At 35.8% G+C, this 15,180-nt stretch overlaps 1 protein-coding gene across 1 annotated transcript in view; it reads left to right on the top strand.

Moving 5' to 3' along the window:
- DOCK3 (dedicator of cytokinesis 3) overlaps positions 1-15,180 on the top strand; it is a 180,406-nt gene that overhangs the window by 98,505 nt on the left and 66,721 nt on the right. The window contains exons 29-34 of the mRNA XM_070934373.1: positions 665-763; positions 2,449-2,543; positions 3,840-3,915; positions 5,148-5,248; positions 5,430-5,488; positions 6,073-6,221. Of these exons, the coding sequence (XP_070790474.1) occupies positions 665-763; positions 2,449-2,543; positions 3,840-3,915; positions 5,148-5,248; positions 5,430-5,488; positions 6,073-6,221 (579 nt within the window). The remainder of the gene's footprint in view (positions 1-664; positions 764-2,448; positions 2,544-3,839; positions 3,916-5,147; positions 5,249-5,429; positions 5,489-6,072; positions 6,222-15,180) is intronic.

The raw sequence follows: 15,180 nt of genomic DNA, 5'->3' as shown, positions 1-15,180 counted from the left end.
GCTTAGCTCTGAAAGACAGTTCATCCTGGATTCCCTGGATCTCCAACCACCAAGCACCCTCCACTCTGACCTCAAATGAAATGAGAATTTCTTGATAAGGTAGAAAACAATGCTGTATTGCATATATATATGTAGAGAGAAAAAGCAAAATCTCATCCTTTAATCCTCTAATTATTCTGTTTTCTATTTTTAATTTGATGGCTATTTGTCAGCCTCCATGGGTGAACTAGACAGTTACTATGTGACCTACATTTACTTTATTGTAAGGCTGTATTAACAAATCTTGCAAGTTTGAAAATACAGACTTCCCATTGCCACTTTTAACTGCTTGATCCATTAGGGCAGGTCCTTTCTAAGTTTCTTTCTCTGACCAAGAAAGGAGATTCTTATCTCTTTTGCCTAACTGTTTCCTTCTCCATTCCCCAAGATAGTCCCACATACCATTATGTGTTTCTTTATATAAACACTTTCTACATAGTAGGAATTTATTTAAAAAGTACAGACATGAGAAAAAGAATGGAGATAATTTTATAGAATTTTATTTCATATATACCACATCATTTTCAGTCCCTATACCTTTTTCCTGTACCTCAAAGTTAATTTTTTTATTTAGACTTGTGAATATGATTATTCTGCTAAAATTATTCTTCTTTGAAATTAACAGGGGGAATATGTATCCTGTCTTTTGTCTCTACTTCGTCAGATGTCAGACACTCATTTTCAACATCTTCTGGAAAATTTCCAGAGTAAAGATGAGCTAAAGGTAAGATTATAAACGTAGTCTAGTTATATTTCCCATCTGTGTTTTGTGCTGATGTATGTTTTGTAGCTCTGGAATGCTGAGAATGATCCTGGTTATATAGATGTTTCTTCTTTTGTCACAGATTCAAATCCATTCCATATTATTTATTTTATCCTGTATATTTGATTAGGAATTGAGCCTATTGCACTCAATAGATATTTAAATTGCAGCTGACCCAGATTCATACTGAGGTTGCAAATCAATTAGCAGTTAAATGTTCCTGTGTCATCTGACATGCATATTTTTTAAAAAATAATTGAATCATTTAATAGCAATAGCACTTAGACTTATATACCACTTCACAATGCTTTATAGCCCTCTCTTAGTGGTTTACAGAATCAGCATATTGCCCCCAACAATCTGGGTCCTCATTTTACTGACCTCGGAAGGATGGAAGGTTGAGTCAACTTTGAGCCTGGTGAGATTCGAACTGCCAAACTGCTGGTAATTGGTAGTCAGCAGAAGTAGCCTGCAGTACTGTATTCTAACCACCACAGCTCTTAGATTCAATAGAGTCGAATCTAATTATACTTACTGTATTTAAGCTAGAATCTATTTGATAAAATACTCATGCTTATGCTGCTTTTGTATAGATATTATTTCATTGATGCTTCATATTTTTGTTCTTTTGGTGTGTTTTTTCTGTTAATTGTAATTCTGCTATCAGTGAACTCTCCATAGAAAGAATGGGGAGAAAGAATGATTTAAAGTATTTTAAAATAAAATATGTATTAAATATTTAATACTTTTTAACATATGAAGCAATATATCAATATTTTTAAAAGTTTTCAGTTTAATGTTGACTAAGTAACTTAAAAGCATTGTCCTTGAATGTTTTAGTCTTGACAGATTTCCTATATGAATAGTAATATAAAGATGAATATCGAACCTTTTAAGAGGGAAAACAATACAGACAGGAAGGTGGTAAAAAGTAGAGCTTATACTATTTAGAAGTTCCACCAATTGGTTCTTAAATTCCTACTTATTTTAATGCTAATTGTCAAGAAGCTATGGCCAAAGTTTCATGTTACTCTCCTGTACACTATTTATCATAAAGATTCAGCATCTAGAAATTTGGAGTTTGATATTGTTAATATGCTGGTGACATTGAATTTTATGATACCAGTGAGTTTGAGGAGATCTGAATGTACTCCTAGCAATAATAAACTGTTTTAAAGAAACAAATTATAACCTATTCCAGATACAGCACATATGTCCATTGTTATTAGGATGACCGATCATAAGGCAACTTTGGCTTTATTTTTTAAAAATAGTATGTTCCCTTTGAAAAGAATGGTTAGCAATTTGGAGATAGTGGATTTCAAGGAGCGCCTTATGGAATACATTTTCTTATCTTTGACTAGTGTGCAGCAGCTATAGCCTGAACATGATTCTGATAATCTCCAAAATTATTCTTTTATCTTTTATTTCTGCCTTTGAGTCAGTTTTGGACAAATTCCTAGTTCCTAGAGCTTTCAAAGTAGCTTGCCATGGCCTTCTTCTTAGGGCTATTGGAGATAAATCTGTAAGCGATTTTTCATCCCATTTTGCAACTTACAACTTTTCTTTTCCTTGTTTAAGGTGCATGTTTGCTTCAAACTATATAGCTAGTAATATTTTAACATTGTTTTCTTGGTTTTTACTAGGAATTTCTTCTAAAGATTTTCTGTGTGTTTCGAAATCTGATGAAGATGAGTGTCTTTCCTCGAGATTGGATGGTGATGAGATTACTCACCAGCAAGTGAGCTCTGATTCATTTTAAAACAGTTGAATTTTACTAAAATCATGTACAATTTTTAAACAAAAGATTTTTAAAAAATAATTTCAGCTCAACTAAATTTTAAAAGCACTTAGACCATTTTAGATATGCTCCATTTTTATTCTTCATTGAAACATACTGAGAACTGATTTTTTGATAACCTTATTAAAAAAATAAATAAAGAAATAAAATCTAATAATTGAAATAGAAAGAAAGAAGTAAAGAAAACCAAAAGTTAATGCTAAGGTAGATTTCAAAAATCATTTTATTAGATATGCTATATTGACAGTATGGAATAGATATAAACTTACGTTGTGTCAAAAATACCTTTATGGCTGCCACTTGAAGAAACACCTTATAGAAGAGAAATGATAATTAAATATATATCATTAATTTATGGTAATATATTGGAATTATCCTATAATGTCCAATACCATTCTGACATCTTTTAATTATTTTTTAGGAAAAAAAATCCACATTGGTGTCTGTGAATAAATTCTTGTAGAATTATTTTCAATCTATCTGCTAAAATGATTGTAAATAACTTATAATCACTGTTTAATAATATCCGTCTATAGGATGAGTGAATTGAGGATACAGCCATAATATATTTTTGACTTGCAATTGGTAGGTTGGCTGGAGCCAGGAAAACGGAATCATAATTTAGTGAATCCTTTTCTCTTGAACATCTCATGCCTATAGCTACCAGAATGGAAAGAGTTGCTTGTCAAGGCAGAGAATTGGGGTGTTGTGGATGTATTTTCCGTCTTGCTAACCAACATTCTCCATATCTGGGCTGTTTGAGATAGTTACCTATATGGCAATACTTTGTTGTTATTACAACAATTACAGCCAGTTTATAAAATGAAAATAAATATTGTGAACAACAGCAACAAAAGCCCAGAATATCAACCCAGTATAATTCAGTTCTTAATAGTAGCTATGAACAAAACCAATAGATGTGGGAGAAGTTATTATTTAGACGTTAAGTGTGGTGTTAGGCTGTCTTAAGACATGGAATGATTTTAATTGGATAGATTTTTCAATAATGTATTGGAATTGGAATCTATTTAAGGATTAGCTTTCCATGGGGCAAATTATTAGATAAGAATGTTTCAGGCTGCCTTCATGTTCCTGATAAAATGGATTGGCAATTTTTTAAATTATATATTAACCACTATTTTTCAATAAATATAAAAGAACATTATTTTCGCTAAATTTAAATATTCTGCATATTCTTTAAACACTACTATAATGTTGTTCCTTTCGTTATTGTAGTGTCATAGTTACAACAGTGCAGTATCTGTCTGCAGCACTACATAAGAATTTCACTGAAACGGATTTTGATTTTAAGGTATTTTTGAAATTTCTTTATACTATTAAATTGTTAACGTATTTGTTTTGCTATTAAATGACAACTAATAAAGCATTTGCACCAAAGTCCTCCAAGAATGTTCAGATCTTTAAAATAGAAAAAAATAGAAGAATGCAGATGGTCCTCATTTAATGACCACTCATTCAATGACTATTCAAATGTATGGCAACACTGAATGAGCATACGTATAATTGGCCCTTGTACTTACAGCCATCACAGTATCCCTGTGCTCACATTATCCACATTTGCCATCTTCTTTGCCAGCTTCCTACAAGGAAAATCAGTGAAAAAGCCAGCAGGAGTTTGCAAATTGTGATCATGTAATGGCCTCAATTAATTACTGACAACAATTCACTTAACAAAGGCTACCAGAAGTGCTAGAATTTGTGTTAATAAGCGGCACTGGCAATTGATTATGTGTGTCTACTCAGAGAGACATTTTGGTATAGTGGTTGAGGCACCAGGCTAGAAACCAAGAGGCTATGTTGTAGTCCTGCCTTGGGCACAAGGGCAGCAGGGTGACTTTCTCAGCCCTAGGAAGGAGGCAATGGCAAGACCACTTCTGAAAAACCTTGCCAAGAAAACCTGTCCAGACAGTCTCAGAGAATGGGACACAATTGAAAGGAAGGGTGGGGGAGAATTCAGAGGTAAATCCCAGTGAGTTTAGTAGACAAACAAACAAACCCAAGTAATGATGTAAAGAATTGCAAATCAAGGTTTTTTAGTTTAGAAATTTTGTTTATAAAACTTCAAAAATTCTTGACAGCATAGTCTCTGTGGAGTAATACGTATGGGATTCCTCACCTCATATAGCTAGAGTCTTTGCCTTTTGTGTGTGTATTTATAGAATTTTTATTATAATTCTATAATTCACTTTCAGAAATTCAGTTATAGAATTATATTATGAAGTAGGTCTACTATGCATTGTTTATTGATGTGTGTGAAAGAAGTGCCCATATCATATGTACAGTACTTACATACATGAAACTGCTATCATTATGTAATGACTATATTTGTTATAATCATTTGGCTTAGGTGTTTTCTAAGCAGATATGTAGAATATAAATATATCATTATAATAAATACATTGTCATTATCATTATCTCTGGTGCTTTTTAGAACAATCAATGGACATTTATTAAAGATATACTAAAAAACTAAATTATATATGAGTTTTCAGTTACTTGCTTCATTGTTTTTCTATTTTCTAGGCCTGGAACTCTTATTTCAGCTTGTCAGTTTTATTTATCAACCAACCCAGCCTCCAGCTAGAAACATTTACTCCAGCTAAGCAGAAAAAGATTCTGGACAAGTAAGAATATATTAATTTAATTTTCATTCTCAGATGTTTGCTTTGAAAGTAAGGCAGTTGTTTTTTCCTCTGGTTCTGTTTTTATAAGATGTAGTCTAATAGTAATGCTGCCAAATCTTGTTTTACTTTAAAAATCCAAATATTCCATTTTTTCCCCTTTGGATCTTTGTTTGATTTCCAGATATGGTGATATGCGTGTGATGATGGCATATGAGCTTTTTAGCATGTGGCAGAATCTGGGTAAGTTAATCTTTGAGGAAACTGAGATTTACTCAGTTTAAGATTTATGTTTAATCTAATAATAGGGCAGTGCTGACAATCTTTCATCCACTATTAAAGGAGCATTCAGAGCACCATAGGTACTAGATTATAATACATATTGGTACAACTTCACTAGAAATAATTTTTATAAAACAGGAGAATCATTTGTCCTTTGGAACTGTACACTATCATTAGTTGATAGTTACCTGTATACATACCCTGTTTTCCCCAAAATAAGACATCCCCTGATAATAAGCCCAACCGGGCTTTTGAGCACATGGCAATAAGGCCAAGCGCTTATTTCAGGGTTCAAAAAAATATAAGACAGGGTCTTATTTTCGGAGAAACACGGTACATATTTCCAGCATAACTTATTCTGTTCCTTTTTGGATTAATTCTTTATGGTATAAGCATCTAGCTTGATTCATATCTGACTTCATTCCTTATCTTCAGTTGTAGAATATTTTCAGATAGCAGGGAAGGTAAACAAAAAAGAGTGGGAAATGGGATGCAGAACAAATGGTATTAAATAACTGCTTGGTTTTATTGTTGTTGTTGTTCAGGGGAACATAAAATTCACTTTATTCCTGGAATGATCGGTCCTTTTCTGGGTGTCACACTTGTGCCACAGCTAGAGGTTCGCAACATTATGATCCCCATTTTTCATGACATGATGGACTGGGAACAGCGAAAAAATGGCAACTTTAAACAGGTAAAATGTCTCTTCAGTTCTTACAATGTTTATTTCTTACTTAAATGTTCATTTACCAAGTAGAAATAATAAGCGTTTTGCTCCCAAACTATTAAGCATATTTCAATGACCTCAGGATACTGCAACCATCGTAAATAAATGCTAGTTGCCAAATATCCATATTTTGACCATGGGGATGCTATGATGGTCATAAGTGCAAAGGGCCAGAAGTAAGTCATTTTTTTCACCACGAATGGAACTTTGAATGGTTACTAAACAAATGATTGTAAGTCAAGAACTACGTATAGAATGTACAGCCAATTGCAAAACTTTATTTGAGTAGACTTTTTCCAATCCCATTCTCTTATTGTTTCCCACTCACATTGTTCTGAATTTTGATTCAACTGTACAATAAATCCAGACTGTGAGTTGTATGCTTTCTCTTTTCAAGCTCTAATCTTAAAAAGAAAAAAAGAGCCTGTCTCTTTAATTTTTATTTTTGTTAAGACTAAATAATGAGTTTAAATTTAGAATATATTCTGTCTCTGGAAAAAAAAATGGAAGAGAAACCATTCTTCTTTATGATTTCTGTATATCACACAAGTATTTCTGCATTACAGAAAACAATTGCACTAAAGTTATTTATGGAGACTTTGATTTATGTAGGATACTTATAGGAGAGAACCTTATAGAATCATAGGACTGAAGAGATCCAATTCTATACCCAGAGCAGGAATCCTCATACTATACAACACAACTCCAAGCCTTGCTTGAAAACCTCCAGTGATAGAGTACCCACAACTCTAAATAGCTAAATAGCTACTACTACGGTTAAATAGCTCTAAGTAAAAAATATATTAATTTAGAGATTGGATCCCCTCTGTAAAGCATCCATCCATTACTCCTTGTCCCACCTTCAGGAGCCATGGCTCCTAGCTTCCCTAGGATGGCCCTTTAAGTATTTGAAAACTGCTATCAGTCTTTTCTTCTTAAAACTAAACATAACCTGTTGATTTAAGCATTCTTCATTGGGTTTAGTTTCCAAGCTTCTTGTCATCTTTGTCATTCTTTGTGCTCTTTCTCATCATCTTTGTATTAAGGCAATCAATATCCCATATCCCAAGTACAGTCTGGCAGATGCAGCATGGAGCAGAATTATCGCTTCTCATGATCTTGACTCTGTAGCTCTGTTAATGTTGTTCAAGAGTGAAGTAGCTGTTTTAGCATCAGCATCACACTAGTGGCTCAAGTACTAGACCTACCTGATCCATCTCCTAAGTATTATTACTAAGCCATTGTTGCCTATCTTGTATCTGTTTTTCCTACCTATGTGTAGAATTTACATTTCTCAACATTGAACTGTGTTTTGTTGGATATGGGCCAATATTCAAAACTACCAAGATTTTATGGAGCACTGAGTCTGTTTTCTAATGTGTTAGCAATCCTCACCTTTGCATCATCTGCATTTTTTTTGTACTCCTTCTAGTTCCTCATCTAAGTAGTCAAGATGTTCCACAGGATACTTACCTCTCCATGTTGGCATAAAAGCATTTAAGGATCACATGCTGAGTCTGGTTCTTCAGTCAGCTATAAATCCTTCTGCTAGTGGGATTATCCATCCCACATTATTCCATTTTATCAAGGAAAAGGGTATGGTCAACATTATCAAATACCATTCTGGAAGCTAAGTACACTATATTCACAGACTTTTTCTGGTCTACTAAATTAATCACTTCATCAAACAATGCAGTAAGATTTGTCTAGTATTACCTAGTTTTGACAAAACCATGCTGGCTTCTAGTAATCATTTTGTTCCTCTCTGGGTGCCTACAAAGCCACTATTTAATTATCTTTTCTAGAATTTCTCATTTACTGATGTCAATTTAACCGATATGTAGTTTCCTGAATCAATGTTTTCCTTCTTTTTAAGAAAATGGGAACATCATTTGCTCTTATACAATTTTCTGGCATTTCTTCCAGAACAAACTTTGTTTTAATCCTTTAATAGTTTTCAAAAATTACAATCAGTGTTCTGAAATTACATATGCTAATTTCACAACACCCTGGGATATAATCCATCCAGTTCCAGACCCTTAAATTCATTCAAAATTACTCAGGTTTTTTTTCCCCAATTCTTTATTATGATCTTTCTCTTTTTATCCCAACGCCCAATGCAGCTTTTGACAGTTTGGACCAGTCCTCTTTTCTTTTGCAAAACTACAGATGCAAAATAGGAATTAAGCAGTTCAGCCTTCTCTGTTGCCCTTCCTTAGTATGATAATTATTGTGACTTGGATATCAATTCATTTTATAGGAGGCCTTCAAACTGCACATCAAGTGAAAACCAGTGTAGTGTAGCATCACAAATCTATGATTTTCAGTCTCAGATTCCAAAGTAGGGATAAAGCAGAAATTTGTTTTGTTTTAATCCAGAACAAATTATTGTACTCCAAAAGTTTTTGTTGAATAATCCTGAATTGGCTTTGTTTTCGTAGAAACAACACCAAGCACATTTTGCATGAAAGAAAATTCAGAAGGATTTTGGAGAATGTTACAGTGATCTTATGAGATGAATGGCAAGGCTGGTTCATGACACCTTTCTTTTGACTGCCTTTCAGCAACTTCCCATGCAGTCAACTCACTTCATAGTCTTTTTAGCCTCTTTCCTGCTGTGCATTCCCTAAGCTCACACAGATAACTCAGGATATTATATTCCACAGCTGCCCATCCCAATCTTTTTAGTAGTTCCTTCTCTGCTTACTCTGAATCACCACAGCATTATTCCTTGCTGTCTTCCCTTAGCTGCACCATAGTCCCAGATCAACATATCCCACCAGACAGCTGATGCATAATCTCCCAAGCACTTTGTTTTTCTCCCTCTCTATAGCTGCCATTGATATACTGGCCTGTGCACTTGTTCCTTAATTGCAAGCCTTCCTTACTGTAGTAAGGACAGCCTCACAACATAGCTTATCCCACTAGCCTACTGGTTCTCCACTTTCCAATACTTTCCCTTCCCTCCGTTTCCTACTTTCTCTCAACTGCTGCTGTGAATGTCCTTATTTTTTTACTATTCTTATATTCCCACATATGCTTTTGTCAAGAACAACTGCAGTTCAATCTATGTGTTTCCTTCTATATATAGACCAACATTTCCTAAACACATAGTTCATGAACAGACCAAGCAATCTTACAAGCCTTCAGGAATATTTCATACATTGCAATTGGCAAATATTCCAACTTTCAGATGAGACCCTCAATCTGCAATTATATTATTTTTATGTAATATGTTTTCATAGTCTGATTGACCTTCAGTTGTACTATAAGCAACGTTCTCGGTTTTGCTTAAATTTTTGTCCCTGTGTCTTCAAATATCTCTCATCTTGCTAACTCCAGGATTTTCTTCCTTGCTCTCATTTCATATTATTAATCTGAATTATATTCCTGTTTCTGTGGCACAGTGCCAAACAACTGGAATCCACTATGTGCTAGAGGGATGGGTAGCACATTAGAATCTGCTTCCCTTTTTTTGCTTCTGAACTGTTATGCTTTTTCTTGATAATGCATTATTGGATACCTATTTTTTTTCAAGAGAAGAAAAAAAATATTCAGAATGACTATTTCAAATGGCTTATTCCTTTTAATTGGAAGTCAAGCAACAACCTGCTCCTGCCATAGAAACCATCACCTACAATACCAGTATTCAAGAAATTGGAAACCCTTAATAATGTGTAGAGATATAGATTTTGTTTTCTAAAGTGCTAGCTTCAGTTATAGTTGAGACTTCCCCAGGAAATTCTAGCCAGAAACTTTTATCAGCTGAAAAAGAGAGCTAAATATTGGATGTTAGGTAAAAGAAACATTACTTCTCAGCTTCTTTGGAATTTTCTAGTGCTGACTATGAAGCTTGCATATCGCATTATCAGTGATTTCTCAAGAGGTTTCTTTTGAGATGGAAAGCATTTATTTTTCAAAGGATTATAAACATGCTGTGCTGTAATGACCTTGGCCAGATCAATAGCCTTCTATCCTTATGTTTAGCACAAACTAGCAAGTCTGTCCCAAAGGATACATTTCAAAATGGAAAACCTTTCTTTTAATGGAGGAGCCTTGGTTAATACACATACTTTGATGATGTGTTGAATAGGGTAAAGAAACTAAGAACTACAAGATAGAAGATGAGCTTTTCATTTCAACCACAGCATTCCTATGTATGTCCTGGTTCTAGTTTCCAGATGCCAAAAGAATTTGGTCAGTCTTCACATCAGAGTCATCTTATTTTTCTACCTGCAGGGCTTGAAGTCTTCTTTTGCCTCCTCAAAATTCAAGAGGGCTCCCCACAGCAAATCAACAGAGTTGTAAGCAATATTTTTTATTATGATGTAGTCCCATCCCAAAAATAAGATTCTCATTCATTTCAATCACAAACTATGGTATTCTGCATATCAGTGACCCATATTACACCAGGCGAGTACATATCTAAGTGAGCTGATAGGGAAGACAGACAGGAGTTTCCTGGGATAGTTCAACAGAGGGAAAAGAGAATAGTGACCAGGATGCTTTGTGTGCTGAGATGTGGGATCTCCTGAATTGTTAGGAGTACTGTGGGGGATATCCTGAGAGTTGCTTATTGTGGATAATGGAGTGAATGCTTCCTTTTGCTGAGTTAGTAGAATCTGTATGGCAGCATGATAATGAGTTCACTAAGTAAATGAACAGGAAAAATTAATACAGAGCGAAAATATAAATCTCTAACAATCCCTTTTCTATATAAGTCAACAGTGTAAATTTGGAGCCTGAGAATGAAACAAAAAAGAACAGTCCCCAAGAAAGGAACAAGAAAAAAGTAAACAAACGTCAAGAAAAAAATAAAAGTTTTTCTACTTGTATGCCATGTGGAGCAAATGTAAAGCTGACTGGACAGAACTCTGCAGCTATGGCCTGAAATGTTAATAGTATATTTATATTCCTACCTAAAAACACCCTGGCATATTTTTACAGCAGCAGCATTTGCAACAGTATTTGAAGAAAAAGTCAAAATGATTGGAGCACCAAAAGGCAGATTTGGAGCCAATGAAAAAGGATGATGATGTACTGGTCCCCCAAAAAATGAGGCTCTAAAACAAAAGCTGGTAATGGAATATTCCCCATAAGCAGCAGACAGAGAGCAAATGCAATGAGTGACAGTATCAGTAAGAAACATGAGACAGGTGATATTGCTGCAGTTTAGTTTTCTGGCCTTCTGAGCAGTCAAGAGTAAAAAAGATGCTGCAGAGCAGGAGACAGGATGATGAGTCCTTCTGAAAGGCAGGGAGGAGACAACTGTACACTATAAAAAACAAAGATAAGATTCATGGCAGTTTAATAGTTTATCTCTAAAAGAAACTAAAGCAAATGTTTGCTGACCTATAACTCATGAAGTATGCTATCTAGCAACAGCAAAATGCAAGGAGGCAATGGAACAGTTGCCAAAATAATTACTGTTTTTTGCCAATACATATGGGAACAAATTATACTTCAAAAAGCAACTATAACCATATTTCTAAGAAGTTTGAAAAACTCAGAAGGAAGCTCAAGAAACTCAAAGATCAGTTTTTCATCCTGGTCTATGGAAGAGAACCAGAAAGGATACAAAGAATAAAAAACTTAGAAGTCAATGTCTAGCCATATGAATGGAGAGATTTGATTTCTGGAGCCACAGTCTGTTTTATTTAGATGGTGGAATTACTGACATGTGGGCTGTACTTCATACAAATTGAAAAAAAATAATTTGTTTAAATTATTTGAAAGAAAGAAAAGAAAATCAGAAAAAAGATGGACTTATAGAGGTCATGGCCATCATTGTCTGTAATGCACTAATATATAAGAAATAAACGTTCTTGCAGTTACATTCCTGGTACAGAAAGTCAAATATAATTTAATAGGTGTAACAGAGACCTGATGGGATAATATCCATGACTGGAATATAGTAACCAAAAGAGATGTTCAAAAGGAACAGAAGCAAAAGGAAGTCAGGTGTAGATGTGCTGAACATTAAAAACAACCATTCTTATTCAAAGAACAGCAGTGCTGCTGAGATCATTTCAGCTAAAATAAATAAATAAATAAAACAATTCAAGACAGCATTATTTTCTATTCTTTCTCTCCCAACCAGGGGGAAAATGCAGATAATATTTCCCAAAGGCAAACTGTCATTAATATCAGGGGAGAAATCATTGTGTTAACATTTTTTCAGAAAATGCCTGGCTTTTTTTTTATTATTATTATTGTTGTTGTAGACAGTATTTTCTTTCAAAGAGTAAGACACAAGATCAGATACCTTTGATTAGATTCTAATCATTTGGGAATCCTTGTTGAGGAGGTGGAAGTAACAGTAATATTGGGGAAAGTTACCATGCTGGAGTTGCAAATTCTTGATTTAAAGGAAATCGATAACTGAGCATTGTCTAACATATACTCCAGATGTATAGTATTTTAATAACTCAGAGCAGTGGCAAGTACAATACCATGAGAGGAAATGCTGATGGGAGAAGAAACTCTAGGAATGACGGAGTTCTATAGAAGGAGATATTAAAAGCAATTACAAACAATTCCAGTTAGAAGAAAACAAAGTGAAAGACAGCCAAAGTAACCAGCATGGGTATGCAAAAAGCTTACTGAATATTTGAAAGAAACAATAGCATATGTAGAAAATGAAAAACAACAGATCAGAAAAAAAGCATACAGAGTGATTGTCCAAATATGCAGAGCTGGAATCAGAAAAATGAAAGCTCAGAATCAGCAAAAGGGTTAATGAAGGAATTTAAGGATAACAAATGACATTATATTCTCAGAATATTTAAAAAAAATCAAACCAGATTCCAAATAAAGGCATCAACATTCAAACATGTAATAGGCGGGGCTATTCAAGTCTGATTTTGGTTAGATCTTCTCCATCAAAGAATGTTGCACTAGGAAATTTCTGAAGATCAGGACAAAGGGTCAGGATTGAAGATTGAGACTAATAGAAATATGGTCATGGAATGCTTCTAGCTAGAAGATTTGGTGAATTGATAAAGTACCATATCAATGGAGAAAAGCAAACATTCCTGCCTTTAAATGAGGAAAAGGAATGTCTCGGAAACTAAATACCAATCTAACATTAGTCTCAAGAAAAGGAGAAGATCAAGGAGTTGCTGATCTGTAAACATGTTGAAAACAATGCTACAGTTACCAGATGTTAGCATGGATTTATCAAGAACAAATCTTGCCAGACTAATCTTATCTCACTTTGGGATGGCATGACAGTTAAGTTAGGTATATAACTATATAGGAGATACCTGTGGTATTTATGAAAAAAATCTTAGAATATTAGTTAATTGCAAATATGAACCACCAGTAAATAGTGGCTACAAGCCTGGCAATGTAATTTCAGGTTGCAGCAATGGAAATATAATTTCCAGATTACAGGAAATAACCATTCAATTTTATCCTACTTTGCTCACTCTCACCTTGATTACTGTATCTTTTTGGGGGAACAACATACTTAGGAAAGAATTTTGTGATATTGGAACAGGTTCAGAGAAAGGATGATGATCAGAAACTAAGTCATATAAAGAGAGATTAAAGGTGATGGTTAACTTTAGTTATTGAGAGTATGGGGTAGGGTTGAGAGTATGATAGCCATTTTGAAATATCTGAAACAATGTCACATAGAAGGTTAAGTTCTGTTCATGCTCATCCCAGAATGCAGGACATGGAATAATGCAGGGACCCCCTCTCTGACTACTGGACTGTGGCCTATTTGGGACTCGGCCATGAGAGGTGGGCCAATGCGTGTGCGTAGCTCTACTCACATGAGCTCCGCCCCAAAGGCTTCTCTCATGCGTGAGTGAAGTGCTGGCCCACTGTTCAGCAGCCCAGTTCTCCCCTCCCCAAACCATCCCGCCAAGCTGCCTGCTCCCAATACTCCAAATGCGGAGCAGTGAGAGCGGAGACTGAATGGGACGAGTACACCCTGCTCAGTTTTGCTGACTCACTAGGTGACCTGCATAAGACACCCAATTCACTTTTTAAGCATCAGGCAGACTCAGTGAGTCTGAAGGAGCACAAGACCATGCCCCCAAAGGCTTACCTTCTCCTCACCAAAAGCTTTTGCAAACGCATGAAAGGCTTCGGGAGAGCGATCTCTCGCTGCTTCGGGTCTTCTGTCCCTTTGCAAAGACTTTTGGCATGGAGAAGCCTCAAGGAGCGCGAAACCGCACCCCAAAGGCTTCTTTTCTCTTTTGTGAGTGGAGCTGCGTGTGTGCATGTGTGTGCACACCAGTGTTCTGTCCCTGTCTCACACACGGACCCCCACAGACAGGCAACAGTTAAAGAACTCAGCCGACAACAGTTTATCCGGTATCAGAATTGGCAACAACTCAGTGGCAACAACTCTTTACTCAGAGGGGGGAGTTTCTCCCTTCGTCCGGGAACAAAGCCAATACACAATAATCAACAAAGTCCAGGAAATACAAAGAAGGTCGTCTGATATCCGTTTTTTGCTTGTCACAGAGCTGAACCGGCCACCACACCCTCTTTTAATACCCTGTGGAGTGTGGTCCAGTGACTCAGCCTAATCCCTGGCATGCCTCTTCCTCTGCTGCGTGCGCTTATCTCTGCGACGCTGCCGAGGGTCCAACCAAGACTCATCTTCCTCATTACTGTCCACCTGTGGCTGCATGGACGTGCTTGGCCCCGGGCCTGTCTCTTGACCTTCGGAGGACACCGAAGGCATTACCAGAGAGGAGGGTCCTGGAGAGGGAGGCCTTGCCAACTCCTCTCCTTCACTCTCGGAGTCCTCTCCTGCCAATAACACAGGCTCAGGTAACGGAGCCACAACAACCAGACCATCACTCGCACCGCCCAGTTCCCCTTTCCACCAGCCGGGCTGCCAAGTTGCAAAGTTTGCGGACCGCTGGAATAATGGATTTAAATTACAGAAAGGCAATTTCAGTTG

The sequence above is a fragment of the Pituophis catenifer genome, unplaced genomic scaffold, assembly GCF_029215685.1.
Source record: "Pituophis catenifer annectens isolate HBS135680 unplaced genomic scaffold, rPitCat1.0.hap2 SCAF_2, whole genome shotgun sequence".
Taxonomy (NCBI): domain Eukaryota; kingdom Metazoa; phylum Chordata; class Lepidosauria; order Squamata; family Colubridae; genus Pituophis; species Pituophis catenifer.
The sequence above is the reverse complement of the archived record's forward strand: the minus strand, read 5'-3'. Positions and strand labels throughout refer to the sequence as shown.